At 43.5% G+C, this 22,721-nt stretch overlaps 3 protein-coding genes across 3 annotated transcripts; all 3 read left to right on the forward strand.

The window, feature by feature from the left end:
• The first annotated feature begins 257 nt into the window (after positions 1–257).
• On the forward strand, positions 258–2,471 carry LOC133888851 (PLASMODESMATA CALLOSE-BINDING PROTEIN 3-like). The gene is made up of 4 exons (XM_062329226.1): positions 258–756; positions 943–1,368; positions 1,494–1,524; positions 1,619–2,471. The coding sequence occupies exons 1-4, from the start codon at positions 699–701 to the stop codon at positions 1,914–1,916; spliced, it is 813 nt and encodes a 270-aa protein (XP_062185210.1). The 5' UTR covers positions 258–698; the 3' UTR covers positions 1,917–2,471.
• Positions 2,472–7,577: 5,106 nt separating this feature from the next.
• LOC133916389 (probable receptor-like protein kinase At2g42960) lies at positions 7,578–11,721 on the forward strand. Its single transcript, XM_062360039.1, has 8 exons — positions 7,578–7,720; positions 8,382–9,156; positions 9,271–9,375; positions 10,083–10,205; positions 10,317–10,487; positions 10,580–10,709; positions 11,008–11,217; positions 11,298–11,721. Exons 2-8 carry the CDS (start codon positions 8,495–8,497, stop codon positions 11,427–11,429), a joined length of 1,533 nt encoding a protein of 510 aa, XP_062216023.1. The 5' UTR covers positions 7,578–7,720; positions 8,382–8,494; the 3' UTR covers positions 11,430–11,721.
• Positions 11,722–20,784: 9,063 nt separating this feature from the next.
• Positions 20,785–21,384, forward strand: LOC133888861 (uncharacterized). Its single transcript, XM_062329238.1, has one exon. The coding sequence runs from the start codon at positions 20,875–20,877 to the stop codon at positions 21,166–21,168; it is 294 nt and encodes a 97-aa protein (XP_062185222.1). The 5' UTR covers positions 20,785–20,874; the 3' UTR covers positions 21,169–21,384.
• Positions 21,385–22,721: the final 1,337 nt, after the last annotated feature.

Here is a 22,721-nt window from a genome sequence, read left to right on the forward strand (position 1 = left end):
CTACAATTTACCCTTTTCAAATTTTAATCTCGACCACAATCCTCATTGCATCATTGAGGTGTGGATTCCTACCAAAGCCAAAGCTAACGTTCTCATTTCTAAATGAAAAAAGGCCTTTAAAATCCGATCGACCATTTCTCATCCACACAGCTATAGTTTGAGAAAATCCGTTAAGAATCACATCTGAACCTCGTACAAGCTCTACTGATATAAAATCCGCAAAGCCAGATATTCTCCCCAATCCCGATGCACAAACTCCGATCATGGATGCATCCGACATGAAGAATTCTGTCACCTCCAAAGTGCTACTCCTTGGGCAGCTTTCCTTTCCCTCGCCCTTGATCTCCCCCCTTTCCACCCTCGGGCAGCTTACATGAAGACCAAAGCCTTTCTTCTGCTTTCCCCCGTGCATTTCTTTGCCATATGTTTATGCCCTCCCATACCCTCTTGCGTGCTCCGGCAACTCAAAGCTCCAATCCTCACCTCCCAAGTTTCCTCTTATTCCTTCTCTCTCTCTCTCTCTTTCTTTCTCCCTCCCCTGCTGTTGAAGGAACCTGCGATTCGGCGAGCTTGCGTCATGTTATATATACGCAGCGGACGCAAGGAAAGCAAGGGCCTACTATATACCTCTTCGTCCAGGAGCTGTCGATCGCTGCTGCTGCCTTGTATTGTTTGGAAGAAGATCAAGGGGGAGAGACATGGGTCTAAGGCGGTTCAACTGCTTGGGCTTCCTTCTTATCCTTGTCTTCTGTGGTGGTAAGTTCTTGATTCAGGTTAAGATCAGGGTTGCATGACGCATAGTTCTTAGTCTGTTCTTTCAACTTCTCTTGTAGAATGTGATGGTCTTTGATTTTACTCGCATCGATTGTTTTCTTCTTTCACCAAGAAGCAATGTTTAGTAATCAGAAATCCTGACACACACGTTCCATCTGATCCCAACAGGAACAGAGCAACGGAGAGCAGAAGCAACCGATGGAACGAGCCCCCACAGGATGCTGAACACCGTCTCAGTGTCCAAGCCGTCCTACCCCACGGTCACGACGCCCATGTCCGCCTCCGCCTACCCGGGCAAGGCGCCGGGGAGCCCGCCGTCCGCGTTCCCGTCGCTGGCTGCGGCGAACGGCAGCGGCAGCGGGACGTGGTGCGTGGCGAGCCAGAGCGCGAACCCGACCTCGCTGCAGGTCGCGATGGACTACGCCTGCGGCTACGGCGCGGACTGCTCGGCGATTCAGCAAGGCGGGAGCTGCTTCAACCCCGACACCGTCCACGACCACGCGTCCTACGCTTTCAACAGCTACTACCAGAAGAACCCCGTCCCCACCAGCTGCGACTTCGGCGGCACGGCCACCCTCACCACCACTGACCCCAGTAAGCTCAGTCTCTCCAGACGCGCGTGGCGCAACCACGATGCATTTCTTGGCGCCAACTAGCTTGTCTTCGATCAGTACGGATTCTTGGCAAAGTAAATATCTGAATTCTTTCCAATCTTGCAGGTTCAGGGTCGTGCCAGTATCCAGCGTCAAGGTAACAAACAGAGCTCGTGTCAATCCAAATCGAAAGGGAAAAAAAAGTTATTTCGGAGCAGTGGCTAAAATTTTATTCTGTTGTGAAATCGCAGCGGTGGCGCTCAAGGCCAGAACATGATGCCCCCGCCATCCCCGACGACACTGACGCCGACCGTCCCCCCGACCACCCCGATGACCCCGACGCCGACCACCACCCCGACCACCGGAACACCCGTCTACGGATCAATGGCTCCCCCCGACTACGGGTCAATGTCCCCTCCCGGCTTAGGATCAACGTCGCCGCCAGACTACAACGACGTCGGCGCTGCCGCGGCGATGGGCCAGGGCAGCGCAGCGCTGGCGCTCCTCTGCACCCTAGTCGCGACGATATCTCTGCACGTCTCCAAGTGAGAGCGCACACATCTAGAGATGGCAATTCCACAAAACATTCAGTTCAGAAGGTACACGGCGCGCCCCGTTCGTGGTGGCTGAAAGATGTAAAGTTGCATTGCACCAGGGATCTCCGTGCTGCCCGGCGCCGGGGAGAGCAGAGCTGCAAATCTGCCTAGTGTTGTCAGAAGCGTGGCGATGCGGCTTCTAGTACCGCCCCAATTCTAGCGGAAGCATCAGATGTTTATATTGGCGATTCTACTATTGTACTTAGGAATCTATGAGAAAAATTATTTCCTTGGTTACTGAGGGCATTTGCTCATGGTGAAGAATAATAATGTCAACCGAAGCAAAACCGACAATTTCAGATGATGAATTGTGCCGCGTGTCGTGTTTAGTAGAACACAAGCTTTGCGTTAGTCGGAGTTTGTGAGTCGTCTGGCGTATGCCGTACTCACCATCGAAATAGTACTGCAGTATAAGGTCGATGTGTCAGTGACTCAATGCTGTGATAGTATTAGCTATCCCAGTCTAAACCCAACCTATAGGCCCATTTTGAGAGATGGGCGTCTTAAAAATCAGCCTCCATATTGGAATTATATATATACATATAATATTTTCAAAATACATGTACATTTGAAAAAATTATATGTGTAGGTTATGTCGTCTGTTCAATGGGTGAGAACTTACGGATCTCGGCTCAGTGCATTTAATAATAAGAGAGAGAAATATCCCGCCTGTTTAGTGGGCGAAAACTTCGTCTTACTCGTTCAACGGGTGGAACCTCCGTCCCATCTTTATTAATATATAGTAGAATAGGCATATGTATAATTGTTTTTTGCTAATACAACAATTTGAAAAATATTACACATTTATTCAACGAAAAATGCTAATTGTGTAAATAGTTGTCCAAACAACATCACGTAGTGGTTCGTTCTATTTTTAATTTTAGTTCGATGTCATTTTATCGGTATTTTTTTATTTAGTTAATGTAAAAGTGTGTGAGTTAATTTTTTATGAAAGTAACGTTAAGAGGATACAAAATCTAATTTGTCGAACAATAGTAGTTGTGAAGCACAATTATCATATAACCCAACAGGGAGATTACATATGCTGATAAATATTACATAGACATGAGGTTTATCGTCGCTACGTGAATGGACCCTAACCATAAAAAGATGATGACAACAAATATTGGTATATATGGTACATGTAAAGACTAATCTAATAGTGTGCCGCTGCTAACCCAAAATATCTTAGAGAATGAAAATAGGTCGGGTTATAATATATGCTCTCTACTAAGTACACATAGGATATTTGCCCTTTCGCAGGGCATCGGATACCTCTGCCTTATCACGACGGGCCCTCTCTCGCCTTCTTTCCATCTCTGCTTCGCCTGCCTCAGCCGTGGTGCGCTCATTCGCCGCCTTCCTCATGCGCTCCTCCTCCTGACGTTTGAGCCGTAGTTCCTACTACTGTTGCTTGTACTCCTGACGTTCGTAAGCTTGCCTCCTCCACCGCATGGTCATGTCGACTCACCACTTCTGATCCTCAGTTTGCTCCATGTCCAGCCATCCCATGAAGTCACAGATAGATGGGGGAGATTGGAGAAATAAAATAAGAGGGAAGATTAGTAAGATAGTGCATTAAATCATATAAAAAATGTCACAGGAGTGACCTATATCGCTATACCGGTGGATACTCGTACGGTTCATATCGAGGCGGGTTATACTGGTAGTTGGCACACATAAAGAAATGTCTGCCATATGCGTAGGAGATGTCCTGCGACTCGCAAAGTCAACAAGGGTCGCCATAGAAAAGCACATCGGTGGTTCGACCCCCTGAGAGATGAAAATCCCTCAATGTTTCTTGGTTGGGCTTGGAGGTGCTAAGGAAGATATTGCAGTTGAGAGAGCTTAGGAAGGAGTGGTCTATCCATGGTAAAGGGTGGTGTTATTTATGGTGGCTGGGGGCTGGTGTATTGACTGAGTGTATGGGCATGGCTAGGAGTTGGAGCATGGGATTCTCTGTGACAGCTGAAAAAGTTATGACATTAATATTTGGTAGAGATTCTCTGTGAAAGTTGTTGTTTGGTGTGGTCATTTCATTCTACAAAAGTTCATAAATGAGCTATTGTTGCCTCTCGCGGGAAGGGTGGTTCAACTAGTGCAGACCATTGAGTTTGTTATTGCCAATATATTCCATGTATGGCATTCATGTGACGTATGCTACGTGTATCGTACTATCGTTGTTGCAGTTTATAAGGATGTTGTCAATTCAGTATGACTAGAAGTAATGTATCCCAAATGTAGTAGTGGTAGGGTTCGTAATGCGAATGATTTTGATGTGGAAAATTGCAAGCCAATGATTAATTGCCTGATAGGACGACACCCCTACCTTGGCCTGGTGGGACACTATTGCGGCTCACTTGAAAGCCTTTGTGCGATGGTGCATCATCTGGTTTTCTACCTGACATCTTCTTTCTTCTCCGGCGTGTGCGTTGGCAGTGAGGAAGTCTGATGATGCGAGGCGGCTCTAACAAGCACTGAGGTCCTCAAGATTTTATCTGTAATTTATTTTGTTTCTAGGATCCTCTTTGCTAGTTGGTTGGGATAGCTCTCCACTCTGTATCTTTGCGTATGTGCTGTATTTATACTCATCTATATACGTTTTCGTTACTACTTAATACATGCGAGTACAAGTTTTAAAAAAAGCTGGTTGGAATCGTGCCAAACCTCGCCAAATCCATAAACAGAGCCCAACTCTGGTCAGCAACCAAACAAAGTCTGAAATGCATGGACACGACAAAAAAAATAGGCTGGGCAACCGAAACAATGCACGACTTAACTGCGAGAGCTCTAGGGAGGAGGACGCGCATTGGGTTCATCATGTACGACGGCGCCGTCGGGGTAGACGTGCACATACCATCTTGGGAACCACACGTAGACCCCAATGAGGACTGTAGGCATCTGCGTCGCTTGTGTTGCCAGCCAGCCCCTACGCTATAGGTCCGTAGCCTTTTCGCGATGGGGCGACGAGACGACAGCTAATCAGCTAATCCGCCGGGGCACAGCGGCCCTGGGGTTCCGCCCAATAATGCCTGCCGAGGCGTAACATGCATGTCTGTACTGTGACCGATGCGATGGCGCCACAGCAGTCGGAGGCAGCCGGTACTGTTGGCTACAGCATGGATGGATGGGCGACAAGACGAGGCATGAAGCATGCGCAGCCTCGGTGGTGTGTCCCCGGCCCACCGGCATAACTGCACAAGGACATGCGTATGCCCCGGGCGCAGTAGCAAAGAAGGCCGAACCGCCCCCGATTTAGGGGATTTTGTGCCCCTGTTTAGTTGAGTTTTGAGCACAAGTGAAACACACTACCGCTCCAGATTGGACAGACAAGAGGGAAAAGATAGCTCAAATTCTCAGCGTACAGTGGTTGTAGGTAGTAACTAGTTTTTATTATTATGATATATAAAGAGTAAGTGAGAATGAAGATAAAGTTAACATAAAAAATTACTTATATAGAGAAGAATTTTGAAGAGATAGCTTTTAAAAGAGAGAAAATAAAAGATATCTCTAAGCATTATGAGTTATAGAAAATTAGAAATAATTTTTTTTTTGAAAAATATGTTGAAAGAAAGAAATAATAATAATTAAAAGTAACCACTAGAGATACGTTAGAGATGCCCTCATGGATTCGGCAGCAGAGCAGCAAAAAGGTGATCTGCTGTGTGTGTGAGCGAGCTATGACTCGACATAACCAAACATTAATGGATACCGCCAGAAAGTTTATGTGATGTCAGACAGACAGCTCACTAAGTTGTGTTGATTATCGTACGTACTAGATCGGTAGATCGACAAGCACTCACTACTACCAGACTACCAATATAGTAGTGGCACTATTACTCCGATCCGGTCCACAAGTAAGGTTTCAAAATTAGATTCAAGACCCGTTATGGATCTCCTGATTTTTTCGATATTCACGGTTTTCAACAGTAATTCGGTAGAATTTCATAGAAATCGGTCGAATTTCGTCAAATTTATTAAAAAATTTGAATTTGAATTTAACCGAAAACCGATCAATTTCTGAATGCGAACCACAACGAATTAGTTGGTAACTGTGAATATCGAGCGGTTACCGACGTATTTTAAAACCCTATCCACAAGATCGGCGCCTCGATCTTAAAGCATGTACTCATTTTATTAAGCTAACTTTAGCATAATTTTTTAATCTTACTTCTTTTATTAAGTAGCTTTTTTCTCTATGCAAGTCTAATATTTTATACAATAAATAATATTAAAAAAGTAAGATAATTATTTTCTCATTCATCTTAATATGTATATTTAATTTAAAACACCACCTATTTTAATACAAAGAGAATGACTTTTAAGTAACCGAACCTGGCTTTTCCTCCCGGGGACAGATAAAGCAAATAGACGTAGCAAGTCGTATCAAACCACCAGCCCATACCTGCCGAGCTCGGCAAAACGACACGCGCCAGCCAAGCGAACGCCAACCCGAAGCGGCGAGCGGCGCGTCGTCGCGATCCAATCATCGGTGGAGGAGCGGCGAGCGCGCACGGGCGTCGTGATCAGAAACCAGAACTCCGCCGCGGGCCCGGGACCACGACAAACGGGCGGCACAGCAGTCAACCGGCCGAGAGGCGAGGCGCCGAGCGGGCACAAACCAATGGTTCCGTTGGATCCTCCTGATGAGCAGTTTCTCTTGCTTTTGAATTTTCTAAATGATAGAAGTCGTAAACAACGTGCAATGTAGGGTGTGGCATTGTGAAAATTCGTGATAAAATTACACTTTTATCTATTATTTTATCACCGTAAGTGTAATTACATAAAATTTATTCTAGTATCGAAGGACTACAGTAGGAAAATAAGTTCCTATATGATTTTTGGACGTGCTCTAAAAATTGTATATGGCTCGTGGTTTGATAGGTCAAAAGTCGATCTTCACTGAACTAATCTGGTAAGTGATTGATGACTTTTAGATCTTACATGTGTGCAGATTCATAAACATCCACCATATCACATGAGAACCTACCGTAGAGGATTCGCTAGAAGCTAGAAGGAGCTTGATGAACAGCAACAGCTATGACCCGACATACAATCAAGAACCATAAGAGCCAACAAATTAAAAAAGCCGCAAGGCGGCAATAGATGAGGAGGTGAGGAGAAGAGGTTACGGAGGGTGCGGTGTCATGCTTATGCATCTACAGTTACTTATTCTGCTATTTTAGTTCACCTCATTCTCCAATTCCTCAAGCCTGCACGATGTTTCCCTTTCTCTCTCTCCTCGCTTAAGTTTCCCTTCCCCTTCTTCTTCATTTTCCCTTTTATCTACGTTTACACTCTACCGCGAGAAGCAATCTCTTTGACCGCTACCCCACCTATTTCTCGGACACTGCTAATCAACGCTTGTGAGCCATCCGTGCGAACCACCTGATAGCCTCCATATTTTTTTTCAAAAACTTTTTCTCTCTCATATCATTTGTTTTTGGAAAGTTTTCTAAAACAATTCTGTGAAAACTTTGAGAAAAGTTTTAGCTCACAACTTTTGAGGAAAAATTGTAAGAAAAGTTTTAGAAAAAAATTAGCAAGAAAAGTTTATATTACACGGGAGTTAGGCTGCTTACGCCGTAAGCCAGGGATTTTGCTGTCAACACCCTTCCCTCGCTTCTTCGCTTCTTGCTGATCCAGCCATTAATGCCACACCTGCTACAATCCACTCACTACCTCCCTTCCCTTTTTACTCCCATCCCTCCCTCGCTCTCGCTCTATGTCTCTTCCGCACGCAATCGCTGGACGCTGGTACGATCCTTGTCCTGATTTCAGTTTCTAGCTGGATTAAATGTGCGATTTGTCTCTCAGTCCCCCCCTCGGTTCTTGGTTTTCTTTTCGTCTCGTTGTTTCATGAGTGGAAGGAGGCCCTCTTGCAGAAAGAGGTAACGTCTTCTCATGTGATGGGATTGGGATGAGAAGAGAGTTTTGGGCCTTTCGTCTTTCCAATTTTTCTTTTCGGCCGTAGAATTCAGCCTCTTGCTTGTTTTTTTTCCGGAGGAACAGCAGGAGCTCTCCTGATTTTTTTCATAGATAAAGAGGAAATAACAGAGTCAAGTACCGAGGAAACGCAGCATCCTCTTCCGATTTGGGAAATCTACAGATTAAAAAACACACAGAATTCAGCCACACAGAATTCAGCCAAAAACACACAGGATGCTGCGTTTTGGATGCATCTTGCCAAAAAACACAAAGAATTCAGCCTCTTGCTTTCATCGATGCATCTCGCCAGGGGGGGGGGGGGGGACAGGGTGAAATCTTGTTTGCATCTATCTCTGGAAGATTGATCTTGTCAGGAGCATGAATTGTTCGTAGTTGGGTTTGGTTTGCATGGGTAGCGCTACCACATTTGTTTATCAACAAAGATTTGAGCCGCTACACTGTGTTTAAGTGCCTCGTTCGCGTTGTGCAGGGAGAGAAGTTCATCTGCACCTGCTGCTGATGCGCATTAGGGGATCTGTGTTGATAATATACAGCTGAATCTCACGAGCTTGCTCGAGTTGACTGTTTGAGGCTGACAGCACCATGGGTTCCGGTGATTTGAGTTCAGAGATGAAGAGGACGGTTCTTGGCCTGACGCTGTGGGTCTGGATTGCAATCGGCGTGGTCGCCCTTGTCGTGTCTATCCTGCTGATGATATGCATTTGGGTGGCATCCCGTCGGAGGACAAAGAGAACCATGGACAATCTGAGGCAGACACAGATCCCCATCTACTCCAAGGAGATCCCCGTCGATCGGGTTGGCGGGCGCAGCCTTGCGCAGACAATGCATGAGCGCGAGCAGCCCAGCTTCCCGCCGCAGGACAAGTACGCGAACTGGGAGCCGGCAGGGACGACGCTGGGGCACCTGGCACTGAGCAAGTCCTCGGATCACGATAACATGAGCCAGGGGAGCTCGGTCTGCAATGTCGACCGTGCTGGCAGCGTGCACTCCGAAGAAGATGGGAGCTCAGGGCCTCGGAGGAAACCAAATTCTCCTGCGGCATTCGTGTCAGCGTCGCCCCTGGTTGGCCTTCCAGAGTTCTCTCATCTTGGTTGGGGTCACTGGTTTACTCTGCGCGATCTGGAGCTTGCTACTAACCGTTTCTCTAAGGAGAATGTGCTTGGAGAGGGTGGCTATGGAGTTGTGTACCGTGGGCGTCTAGTGAATGGGACTGAAGTTGCAATCAAGAAAATCTTTAACAACATGTAAGCTCACATTCGGCTTCTAGCTATTGCTCTGATCTCTGTTTTTTTTTGGTTCCAATCGAACTAGCATACTTAATTATGATCGCACGCGCCAAATTATTTATGGGTTTGCAGGGGGCAGGCAGAGAAGGAATTCAGAGTGGAGGTTGAGGCTATTGGCCATGTCCGACATAAGAATCTTGTTCGGTTGTTGGGATACTGTGTTGAGGGGTTAAACAGGTATGTGAAACTGCCAGACATGTTAACTTGTTCAATTATTTCTTTCGGTGATGTGTGCATTTTAGTAAGAGTTTGTAAATGCTTCTACTAGGTTAATCTGAATATGATGTTAAGCCTTGTAAGAACTATTTGAGTATTGCCTTAATATTCACTTAAAAAACTGCTCTTAATAAGTCAAGGGAATGAGCCACAACTTGAATTCATGTATAATATTAACACCTGCCAAGTAAATGTTTGAGCAAAAGTTCTGCATTTATTGTTTTTGGAAACTAACAGCAAAGTTTCAAGCAATGCTTCTTTGCTAGTGTACATTTGGTTGTACTAAACGGAATCGGGTCAATATAAAAAAACGGAATCAAGTCGATTTATCATCCATTAGACTGTAGTAGAGGTCTTCCACCATCTGCCAATTGCAAATAAAATGTAATAATTATTTGAACGTATTTTCGGTCTAAACAAAGTCACAAACTAATGAAGAATGATGCAGTCATTGCAGCATTGCAATTTAGTTGTATAGGGCTAGTATGACATACTAGGGAACATAATGATACCACATGCAAACACCCCCAATTTACTGAATGTCGATTCTTTGTGTAATCTGTAATCTTTCATTCTTTTGGCAGAAGCTTGCATAACTTGTGTAGAAATTTGTTGTTTTGTCCCCTTTTACACCACATAAATGTTATAATGGCATTTATTTTTAATAGGATGCTGGTGTATGAGTTTGTGAACAATGGTAACTTAGAGCAGTGGCTTCATGGAGCTATGCGCCAGCGTTGTGTTTTTAGCTGGGAAAATCGCATGAAGGTTGTAATAGGCACTGCAAGAGCGTAAGTTTTATCAATTTCTTAGTCCATAAGTTACCTACTACAAATTCTCTGTGTGTATTTCTAATTACCTAAATTTATTTCAACTTTTTTGGTTAATTATGATGGTTGCAGTCTTGCTTACCTTCATGAAGCTATAGAACCAAAAGTTGTACACCGAGACATAAAATCAAGCAACATATTGATTGATGATGAATTTAATGGCAAGGTCTCTGACTTCGGATTGGCTAAGATGTTGGGATCAGATAAAAGTCACATTACTACTAGAGTGATGGGAACATTTGGGTATTCTTTTTTCATTATTCGCCCCGTTTTGCACTGTTTCTTCACCACTATTCAAGGAATTTAATCTTACTTGTTCATCTTTCTTGCTTTAGATATGTTGCACCTGAATATGCTAATACTGGGATGTTAAATGAAAAGAGCGATGTTTATAGTTTCGGTGTTCTCTTATTGGAGACTGTGACAGGAAGAGATCCTGTTGACTGCAGCCGATCTGCTAAAGAGGTAAACAATCAGAGTTTATTTACTTTTATTCCTTGTTTTCGTTCTATCCGTTCGGATTTTTACATGATTTTATTTTGTTATATTGCCAAAAAAGTTATAAAAAATAGCTCCATTGTTCCAATGGAATGACATCTAAACTGTATCACGGTCTGGTAATGGAGTCCTTAGGAACATATACTTTGTCTTTTACATTTTTTTAAGACCATAAGCTTCTTTCTGTCACATCAGTATGTAATTTGTGTTTCACAAAAAGATCAATATATTTACTCATTCAGATGATAACACGCCCTTTCCTTAGGTCAATCTTGTTGAGTGGCTCAAAGTGATGGTAGCCGGTAGGAGAGCAGAGGAAGTGGCTGATCCAAGCTTAGAGGTTAGACCAAGTATCAGGGCTCTCAAGCGGGCTCTTTTGGTGGCACTGAGGTGTGTTGATCCTGACTCTGAAAAGAGACCTAAGATGGGTCAGGTTGTTAGGATGCTTGAGTCTGAAGAGGTTCCATTCCGGGAGGTAATGATTGAAAACCTACCTTGATGTATACTGTAAATAAAATATTTGCTTAACGTTTCTTCTTTTGCAAAAAAAAAAAGGACCGGAGAAATCGGAGGAGTCGCACGGGAAGCATGGATGTCGAGTCTATTACAGAGGGTTCGAATTCCACCGAGTTTGGGAAGAAGGCAGAAAGGACCAGCAGCTCGACATCGGACCGATCTCAACCCTGAGGCCTACAGATCTATGTCATATGATGAGCAGTCTGAGAAATGATGTTAATCACCAAGGTGATCGCTGCCTTGATAGGAGATGTTGGTAGGTAATGGAGGCAAGGCAAGCCCGGATGTTGGTACCTAAATTTTAGGACTAGTACCAGGTCGAGTAGAAGCATTCTTGGATGAAGAATCTCCTGTTCTCCTGTTGTTTGTATAGGTTATATGTTGGTGCCTGGGAATTCCTTGGGTTGGGTGTTTGACAATTGGTCGATTCTTTTGGTTCTTGCATTGCTACCCTCTTAAATCTGGTTCACTTCTCGCTGCTTCTGCAATGCTGCACGGGAGGTCGTGGTGTTACTGCTTGCCGTCGTTTTTCTGCGGCCTACATGTTTCATTTGGCGATATATGCTGATTGGAAGAGGCTTGAGTGCTAGTCAGCTCAAATGATGTTGTTTGTGGGATCAATCAACGCAAGTTCTAGGAACTTTCTTTTAGGATTGGGGAATGTCAAGGTTTTGCCTGGTTAGACCTGAGCAAACTAGGCCAGGCCAGGCCCAAGCCTGAAACCCAGCTCATTTCGGTGCAGTCCGACTGCAGTATTAGGCTGGGCTTGGACGGCATGTCATCAACCCTAGAACAAGGCATGCGGGTGATGCTGAAGAGAGGTGGAGAGATTTATCTCTACTACATAAAAAGAACCTAAAGATTTATGTACCTAAAGATTCTATGGCTTTTATCCCTGTTCTGCCCTTATGCATATATTCATCACCTTGAGGTAAGACTTACTGAGCACGTTAGGTACTTACTCTTATTTTATTAGATTTAGATGAAGACCGGAAGTCGACTTCGTCGAAGGTGAAGAGAGAATAGGAAAGATTTTGTTTGCACTAAAGCTGCTTTTGGCCTTCGGGTCGCTTTTACTTTAATTTTTGCTATGTTGTAAAACTGTGTAATTAAGCCTACAAGCTTTTATTGTAATGAATTCTATATTGTACTATAAGTATCTATTATATTATTATTTGAGTGTTAAAAGGAGTCACCACATTCGCTCTTAAGATCATGAAATTACCACGTTAATCGAGAAAAAAAAAAGATATACACCACTCATTATCATGAACATCTAACGGTTTAAACTAAACCAAAGAGTTCATATCAAATACGATTAATAAATAGCTAAATTCGGAATTAAAAATTATGAAAAATTAGCGGTTCGATTTTCATAAGGTTTCAAAAGCAAAATATCTAAATAAAGAATCCAAATAAAATAAAAATAAAAATAAAAATAATTGAAATTGGGTTATAATAGAAAAAAGAAGAATCCATATCAAATACAGTCTTAGAAAAAAAATCAAATTATTATAAAATCAAATACCTAAATAAAAAAATTCAAAATTCTTACTAAGATAATAGATTTAGCATCATGTAGCTCAAGGTCATCGCATCAAGCAGGCAGCAGGCAAGACAAACCTATTCAGATTTTGGTTACACTGCCTACACTTGACGTACAATTTTATGCATTTTGTAACTAGTTAACACTGACATCATAAAAAAACTAAATAAACTAATTTTTAATCAAATGTTATCATAATAAAATATTGCAGTGAGGCTAACTACGCTAACATATGACATCTTGCTAGTTGTACTATAATCGATGTATGTCATAATGTCCATTTATGTTGGAATTATACATACTAGCTACTAATCCAAGGGCTGATCAGGTCGCATAGGGTACGATAGTTTCTCTTTGTTTCTTATAAGAATCAGAAACCAAACTATACGCTCTATTGCCATCTATATCAAACCACTATCAACCGTTATAATCTAGACTCATAGTAACTGGTAGCTTTTTTCTTAGGATTAATATGGTAATTTATAGGCCCTGAGAGCAAATAAGGTGGTTCCTTTTAACTTTACTAAGATAATAGATAGATATATATCTTTATAAATTGTTGGATTAGGTTTCACAAACTATTGTTAATTTTTTCAGAAATGTTGCATAGTCTAAAGAGTTGATTGATGTCTTTCAAACTGTTGAATTAAGATTAAAGTTATTGCATTAAGTATTTTTATATTGTTGCCTGCATACGTAAGACAAAATATATAAATCTTAGTCACGGAAAATAAATTGTAAATAAAGAATAAAAAAGATAAAGAAAAGAAAATTACAGAAAAATGGCAATTGGGCCACGTGCTCACTTGTGGACAGTAGATGAGCTGAGTGAGCCGTTAGATCTGAGGTGGACAGACATAAGTTGATGCTACAGGGATGCAACAGTGTTTATCCCTCTCGTAAAAATACTCGTAAAGTGAGACGATCTGAATCAAAGATATTCTATCGAGCCCTAATCATGAGCTGTGTATTTCCTTCCAGAAACAAAAGCGCAAACACAAAAGGAAAGAAAAAACAAGTTACCTCTCCCCAACTAGTGCCGTTGGCATCAGCCCTCTTGCGATCGGAGTCAAAACTGTTGAGAAACCGCTGTTACTGGGTGTAGTCCATCGATCCCTCAAGAGAACAATTGCAAAAGAAGACACAAGCGTAAGGAAAAAGCTATCTATTCTTTATTCATCTGTTTTTCTGTGTGTTACAATGAGAGATCTCTCCCGTATATAAAGAACCAAAAATTCTTAAGTGTTGGACTCCAATCCTACTAGGATTCGAAACGGGTTCACTTCAATACGTAACCTGCTAGGTTTTCTAACACTCCCCCTTGGGCACTTCTTGCGGAATGCATATGTCTCATCAAAACTCCCTAAAAACCCAGTGGGAAAAATTAGGAGAAAGAGTACATAGCTCGCGATATAGTCACACGAATTGCCTCATTAAAAACCTTGCCATGAGAAACTTCAGGAAAACTCATATAAGGGAAAAAGAATACAATTCACCCAAATACTTCAAGTAATCTTCATGATTAACCTTGGGTACTTAATCTTCTTGACTAAGATTTAATTCTTCTTATCGGTGTTATGTGAAATATCTCCCCCTAGACTGTGCAACTTTCTAAGCCTCATCATCCCAATGTCACGAACACATCTTTCAAAACTAGATGCAGGGAGAGATTTAGTGAATAAATATGTAAGATTTTCACATGACTTGGTATGCATTACCTTTATTTCATTCATTTTATGCAATTCATGAGCATAAAAGAACTGGGGGTTGATATGTTTCGTTAAGTTGCTTTTCACATATCCCGTTTGCACTTGTGCGATACATGCAGCATTATCTTCATAGATAATGGTAGGGGTGTTAGTAGTGTTCAAGCCACATGACTGCTGGACGTGATTGATCACTCTTCTAAGACATGCGCATTCTCGTGCGGCTTCATATAGAGCTATTATTTCTGAGTGGTTCGTTGAAGTAGATACAAGACTTTGCTTCGACGATTTCCAGGATATTACAGTTTCACCACATAAGAAAACATAGCCAGTCTGTGATTTCGCTGTATGCGGGTCTAACAGGTACCCAGCATCTGCGTATCCAACCAGACTTAGATCCTGATTTTTTCTGTAGAACAGGCCTAGATCTTTGCTACCTTGCAAGTAGCACAGAATATCCTTCAAGCCCTTCCAGTGTCTTTTAGTGGGCTCTGCACTGTATCGTGCAAGTAGGTTTACTGCAAACGCTATGTCTGGCCTAGTGTAATTAGCCAGATACATCAGCGCACCTATTGCACTTAAGTATGGGAATTCCGGTCCCAATACTTCCTCCCCCTCTTCTCTAGGTCTATAGGGATCTTGATCTGCTTGTAATGATCTTCCGATCATGGGGGTTTTAGCAGGAAATGATTTTTCAAAACCAAACCGCTCTAACACCTTCTGAGTGTAGTTTGATTGATGTACAAAGATTCCATCTGCCACATGCTCTAGCTGCAGGCCCAAGCAAAATTTGGTTCTACCCAAATCTTTCATTTCAAATTCAGACTTCAGGTATGAACTTGCTTCTTCAATATCTTCTTCTGTACCGATGATATTCAGATCATCTACATATACAGATATTATGCAAAATCCATTCTGGGACCTTCTTATGAATACACAGGGACAATCCGTGCAATTTGTGTAGCCTCGTTTTCCAAGAAATTCACTCAAACGATTGTACCACATTTTACCTGACTGTTTCAACCCATACAGCGACTTCTTCAATTGTACGCTATAAAGGTGTCTATTTCCTCTATCCTGATTTGACAATGGTATTCCTTCAGGTACCTTCATATAAATGTCCGAATCTAGGCTCCCATAAAGATATGTGGTCACAACATCCATCAATTTCATTTTCAACTCCAGGTTGACTGCCATTGAGATTAAATATCTAAAGGTAATGCCACCCATCACCGGGGAATAAGTTTCTTCATAATCAACGCCTGGTCGTTGAGTGAAACCTTGTGCCACTAGTCGTGCTTTGTACCTCACAATTTCATTCCTTTCATTCCTCTTACAAACAAAAACTCACTTAAATCAGACTAGTTTGATGTGGGGAGGTGTGCGACATACTGGCCCGAAAACCTCTCTTTTATTCTGGGATAACAGTTCAGCTGTTCTTGCCTTCTGCCAGTCTTCCCAATCTGACCTCATTCTACATTCAGCGAGCGATGCAGGCTCAGGGTCATGATCCATGATTGTGGCAATTTTATTTGCGAAGTATGTGTCAACTATTGTGGTTGCTCTATTCCAGGATTCCCCTGAATTCACATAGTTTATTGCTATTTCATCATGGGCTGCACTTTCAGGTGCTTCTTTATCTTGTTCTTCATGATTTGGGGCAAGGGCCTTTAGTTTACCAGCGTCGATTTCAGTGCGCGCATTTTCGCTGGTTTCTTCTTGTGTGGGAAGATTCAAATCTGGTATGCCTACTTTCTGAGGTTCCATACAATAGCCAGGTCTCAACTGGCTCCCCTTCTTTTTTCCTTTGGGGCACTTTTGTGATCGGCTGTGGTAAGCTCTCATTTTCCACTTTCGCCAGACGTCTCCGGCTATTTGGGACTTGAGTAACCGGATTTCTTGTCCTTTTATTATTTTTTGGAGCTCCTAGGACAAGATGAGGTGTACATTCTTTTGGTACTTCCACCCTCTCCGGTGCATTGCGTGCAGGCACATGCGACTTAGTCACGCTCTTCAAATCACAAAAATGATCAGGCAGATTGTTTGCTAATTTCTGTAAGTCGATGATTTTCTGTACCTCATCATTTGCTTCACTAGTGCGAGGATCATGTGCCGCAATTCCTTCAGCCTGCCATATAATTTCCCGGCATTTCTCATCTAAGGGTTTATTTCCTCCCCCTAATGACGGAAAATTATTTTCATCAAAAATGCAGTCAGCGAAGCGGGCTGTGTGCAGATTTTCAGTTGCTGGTTCTAAATATCGGATTATGGATGCAGTCTCATAACCGACATAGATTCCAACTTTCTGCAAAGGCCCCATAGCAGTCCGTTGTGGCGGCGGTATCGGCACATAAACCATACATCCAAATTTGCGTAAATGGAAAATCTTCGGGATCACCCCTTACAATAGTTGCATAGGTGAATGGATGTTGTAGGAGGAGGGTCTGTAATTAATGAGGGCAATTGCATGCAAGACTGCGTGTCCCCAACATGTAGCAGGCAAATTACAGTGCTGCAACAACGGTCTAGCAATGAACTTTATTCTCTTGATCAGTGCTTCGGCTAGTCCATTCTGGGTGTGGACATGCGGTACAGAATGTTCAACTTTAATCCCCATGCCAGTGCAATAATCATCGAATGCTTTCGAAGTAAATTCTCCAGCGTTGTCCATTCTAATGGACTTCACTCGATGATCCAAAAAATTATTCCTGATTTCTATGATCTGCGAGATCAACTTTACAAAGGCGTGGTTACGGATAGATAATAAACATACATGCGACCACTTCGAGGACGCATCTATTAACACCATAAAGTTCTGAAACGGGCCAGAAAGCGGCTGAATAGGACCACAGATATCCCCCTGGATTCTATCCAGGAATGCAGGGATTTTATCCTGTACCTTCAAGACAGATGGTCTCACTATTAATTTCCCGGTAGCACATGCAGGGCCTACAAAATCTTCATGATTTGGGAAATTCTTCACATTTATGCCATGACCTTGTGAGTTAGTAATTATGTTCCTCATCATTCTAAGACCAGGGTGACCTAATCTATCATGCCATAGGGAGAATAATTCCGCACTACGGAATACAATCTTTAAGGTAGTGAACACTTCAGGTGCCCTAATACGAGTGTAGTACAAGCCAATGCTCATGGAGGGAAGTTTTTCTAATATTCTTTCTTCACTATCACGCTTAGTGATGTATAGGTACTCCCTATCATCTTTTTCACCAGTTTCTACATGGAAACCGTTAGCGCGAATGTCTTTAAAACTTAAGAGATTCCTTGTAGATTTAGGGTACAACAATGCTTCTTCAATGTGCAAAGTAGTTCCCATAGGTAGTGTGACTGTGGCTCTTCCAGATCCAACTATGCATTTATCACTACCAGTGACAGTCATCACTTTTCCAGAGCTATTTCTGATAGAATGGAAATACTTCTTTTCTCTTAAGATTGTATTTGTGGTTTCACTATCCACAATACACACTTCCTCCATGCGGGCGCCACACATATTCTATAAATAAAGCATTCAATCATTCACATGCAAGAAGGTAGCACAAAGACTAAATACTTTATATATACTATCGAAAAATTATTTGCAGCTAAGATCCGCTCTTCTAGAGCTTACATTTATGCAATCCTCCTAAATTCAGCAACTAACTAAATAAATGGCTAATTACTCTAATTCTAGATAGAGTCTGCGAAACATCTAGCCACTTCATCTTCAATAGCTTTGTTTTCCGCTTCATTCATTTCGGCATCTACTATGGCAGTGGAAGAGGGCAAAGTGGAGGCCTCTGCATCATCCTTTGGGAGGTCTTCCACTACCAGTGCTGAAGTGTCATCAACTTCCATCCCCACTGCTATGGTGAGGTGTGCTTCTGGTTGACCCTTCTTCTTTTTCCGGTATGCTTCCACAACATGCTTAGGTGCTTTGCAGATACGGGACCAATGGCCCCAAACACCGCACTTAAAGTATGTCTGGTTCTGCTCACCATAAGGCTTGACTTCTTTCTTTGTCTTGCCATTATCATCACTAGGCTTGACTTTGCCTGTCACCACTTTCTTTCCTCCCTTCTCCCGCTTTTATTGCGGATCTTGCGCGCTTTGAAAGGGAGTTGATTGACTTCTAGTCCACTGCTCCTTCCCTACGGCTGGGATAAGAAGTTCTTGTTTATGACTTCGTCATGAACTTCATTGAGTTGCAACACATCAATCAATTCTAAATACTTCTTGTAATTCGATTGACGGTGATTGCTTGCGGATTCTGCCGCATTTGGGTGGAAAGTGGAGAGAGTCTTCTCAATTTTCTCCTCTTCTGTGATCTCTTTCTCACAGAGACACAATAGTGTGCATATACGGTGCAACACAGAGTTGTACTCTCTGACATGCTTAAAGTCATAGAAATGGAGCCGGACCCATTCTTGCTCTGCTAGAGGTTTGATGGTGTACTTAAGGTGCTCAAAACTCTCCTTCAGTGCGTCCCATAGTGCCTTAGCGTTGGTCACTGCCATGTAGTCATCCATCAAAGTGGGAGAGAGATGATGGCGGAGAAAATGAAGTGCCTGATCATTCTCATCATCCGTGGGAATAATTGTACTACTTGTTCCCAGGCCAATTGCAGCGCGGAGCCTTTTTGCTCCCAGTACAATCCGAACATCCGATGCACAAGTGAGATAGTTGCGGCCATCAGCACTCAGCTCAGCGAACTCCCTGTTCGTGATGCCAGTCATCTACATATTTAAATGATGCAAGTATTACTACCAGTAAAGTTGCTTCATGTTGCTAAATTGGATTGCTGCAATTTTTCGATATTTTCTATGCTATTATGTGAATTTTACTGAATTTAAACGCATTTCAGGCAATTTACGTTTAAAACACATGCAAAATTCAAATTCTAGAGATATTTTCATGCAGAAAAAATATTTTCAGGATTCTCCATAAAGCCCGCAAAATTCTAAAATTTATGTAATTTTCAGAAACTGCTCGGGGCCGGGAACTGCTGGCCCCCCGAGCACCCCGAGTTTCCCCGAGGACCCGAGAAGGGCAACAGCCGGCATATTTTTTTCTTTTCGATCTGTGGCGGTGGCCTTCAAGCCGCCGCATACTGTGCTTGGGTGTAGCTGTCGGATTCGACCGGCGGCGCGGTGGAGGCTACGGGCCCCACCAGATCGGATACTCGGAGTTCATGCGATGCTTGGTTCTTGCCGTGATGCCCTACTGTATAGATCGAATTCGCTAGCTACTGTTCATCTCGCTACGGGCTACTGTTCATTGTGCTAGATATTGTTCACGTATATGAGGTGATGCTATTGTGTATTGCATGTATATGCTACTATTCATACATACTCGGTATTGATCATACAAACGATGCACGCTACTGTTTATGCAAGATTTTAAATCTATTTTGATGCAAAAGACAGTAGCTGCGAGGATACATACCGAATCGATCGTACCTTTCAATTCTTGCAAACGATTCGTGCTACGTAGGGCATATAGGCTAGGCTAAAAACCTGCCCGCTTGACGACGATGTCGATGAAGTGTAGATAGGTCGTAGGCAGATTCATTCCGCTAGCTTGATCTCCGGTAGAGCTTCGTGCTGATAATTTGTTGAGAAACCGTTGCTACCGGGTGTAGTCCAGCGATTCCTCAAGAGAATAATTGCAAAAGGAGACACAAGCGTAGGAGAAAAGCTGTCTATTCTTTATTCATCTGTTTTTCTGTGTGTTACCATGAGAGATCTCCCCCGTATATAAAGAACTAAAAACCCTTAAATGTTGAACTTCAATCCTATTATAATTCAAAACGGATCCACTTCAATACGTAACCTGCTAGATTTCTAACAAAAACGTTTTGCGAGTGGAATCGCGTCAGAGATGACGAACCGATCAAAGAAACCGAGAGGCGAAATTTGACTCCATCGCTATCGTCCAAGTTGTCCAACGACGATTATAACAAGCATAACGAGATAGTTGTTAATCCAAAATCTTCTAGTCCCCTTCCCCAAGCAGCCATCTGCCAACATCAGCACGGCACGGCTTCCGCTTCCGATCAGAACCTTCCGAGCAAAGGCCTTACCTGACCTGTTGACCAAAGCGCGATCTGACTTTGAATCGTCAAGTCTTCGGTATTCTGTTCCATCTCCAATTCTCCATCCATGCAGTGAGGAAAGCGGTACGAGTACAACGGCAACTGTGAATTGGGAAATTCGCGCGCCAAGGCGGGCGGCGTCGTCAACTCGCCAACCGCGTGGCGTCGCAGGATAAAAGGCTCAGACCAGAGGAGGAGGCCGTGCACTTGCAGAGAGCTGAAACAGATAGCAAAGTCAGGCACCCAGCTGAGAAAGATCGTTCGTTGACTTGGATGGCGGGCGGGAGCAAGGTGCGGGAATGGATGCGTAGGCGGATGGCGCCAAGGAAGGCGGCCGGGAGCGGGAGCAGTGGCAGTGAGGCGGCGTCGACGTCGGCGCAGTCGTCGCCGAGGCGGAAGCTCCGGACGGGCGCGTTCTCGTCGGCGCTGCGGTGGAGGAAGCCGCGAGGGAACGTGCTGGCGGCACTGTTCCAGAGGGCGGCGTACCACCTGCTGTGGCTGGTGGAGTCCGTGGTGGTGGTGGCGCGGCTCTGCTTCTTCTTCGTGCGCTTCGGATTCAGGCTCTGAGAACTCCGATTGGATCAGCCACGCGCGCCGCGCTGGGCTGAGATTCCCAACTCCCAAGTGATTCCACGATTCTTTCATTTGTTTTCGTTCTTCTTTGTTCGCCACTTTCGACTTCAATCATCACAAGCTGTAAGTAACTTGATCTCCCCCCCCCCCCCCCCCGGGAGAATGTGTAATTGCTCCACTGTCTTCACATGGAACTGTTTTATCTCTTCATTCCTGTCTGAAAATGGGAGCCCCTGTCCAACGAAATGATCGTTGAACGCCACGGCAGATTGCTTTTGCTGAACTGTTTCTCTCAGGATGCCAATTACAGATGTGTAGGTTTTGCTGGTCAGATAGACCAGTTAGCTAGAGTACTCTGCATTTCACGCAAATGGGAGTACTTTGCTTTGAGCAATGACTCGGTCCTCCCATATTTTTCCTACACAGAAGTAACACTAACCTGATCAGAGATTAAAGTTTCGCTGAAATTTCACAATGAATGAAATATCTAATTCCAATTTTTTTTTTCACTTACACTAAGAACTCACAGAGCGGAGGACAAAAAATAACCGAAATTTGAGTCTTTTTACCGGTAAAAAAAATTTGCAAAATGAAATTGAAATCCCTAAACCTGATACAAGGTCATGGCCCATGCACTCAACAACGGAGGGATAATATTTTCAGACAAGGTACTTCAAGTACCTTGCAAGCATCGTAACACATCTCACTCCATAACAAATATGTTTAACTGCCTAGCCTAACTGATCCCACTCTAGGTACGTGATCACTCCGTTTTGTTTAGACTAACAAATATGTTTTGCTACCATACGAGCTTGCTATGCACTAGCTCTCCGCATCCGGGGCTTATCCGTACATGGCATTAGCCATCCGGATCGTCCCGCCGGGGACGTGGAGTGGGGCAAAAGATCACGCCTCCTGTCGTGCCCCCGAAGGCTTCCATGGGTGGGGTGGACCGCTCGATCGCTCGCTGAGGCTTGATCGGTTCCCCAACCACGGCGGCGACATGACGGTCGCAACTCCTGCCATTTGTGGGGAGAATCGTTGCTCTTCGAAGGCACCGTACCTGATCCAGTGGCCCCAAAATGTTACGCGTGCCGCCAACCTGCTTTTGCTCCGAGCCTAATGCAAGCGTACTACTGCTACGACCTTGTGCTCAGTCTCGTCCGTGGTCCGTCTATACGCCTCAATCTCCCCGGAGCGGCCGAGCGGATGAGTGCTTTCCTTATCTTTGCATATTTGATTAAGATCTAAATCCGGGCCAGTAAGATTAGCAGAATTTTTTTTTAAAAAAAGCTTTATTAATACTCATTCTTACATCAAGATGATACAACCATATAAGAGTTTACCTTCGGACTTCGGCCTGTATATTATTGAGATAGACACAATCACATATTAGAAATCAAAATATTACATGAGACACATAATACGAAGAAACACATCTCTTCTATTGAATACTGAAGTTGTTATGCTTAAGCTTGGATATGAATTTTAGATTGCCATCCAAACTAGATAAATAGCTCTCTGGTCACATGCTCCAGCCTCGTGCA

The sequence above is a fragment of the Phragmites australis genome, chromosome 1 (genome assembly GCF_958298935.1).
Source record: "Phragmites australis chromosome 1, lpPhrAust1.1, whole genome shotgun sequence".
In the NCBI taxonomy this organism is placed as follows: domain Eukaryota; kingdom Viridiplantae; phylum Streptophyta; class Magnoliopsida; order Poales; family Poaceae; genus Phragmites; species Phragmites australis.

Coding starts and splice junctions, on each gene's coding strand:
- LOC133888851 (XM_062329226.1), top strand. CDS start 699: ATGGGTCTAAGGCGGTTCAACTGCTTGGGCTTCCTTCTTATCCTTGTC. Junction 1,369..1,493: donor CCTCACCACCACTGACCCCA/GTAAGCTCAGTC, acceptor CCAATCTTGCAG/GTTCAGGGTCGTGCCAGTAT. Junction 1,525..1,618: donor TGCCAGTATCCAGCGTCAAG/GTAACAAACAGA, acceptor GTGAAATCGCAG/CGGTGGCGCTCAAGGCCAGA.
- LOC133916389 (XM_062360039.1), top strand. CDS start 8,495: ATGGGTTCCGGTGATTTGAGTTCAGAGATGAAGAGGACGGTTCTTGGC. Junction 9,157..9,270: donor AAGAAAATCTTTAACAACAT/GTAAGCTCACAT, acceptor ATGGGTTTGCAG/GGGGCAGGCAGAGAAGGAAT. Junction 9,376..10,082: donor TGTGTTGAGGGGTTAAACAG/GTATGTGAAACT, acceptor TATTTTTAATAG/GATGCTGGTGTATGAGTTTG.
- LOC133888861 (XM_062329238.1), top strand. CDS start 20,875: ATGGCGGGCGGGAGCAAGGTGCGGGAATGGATGCGTAGGCGGATGGCG.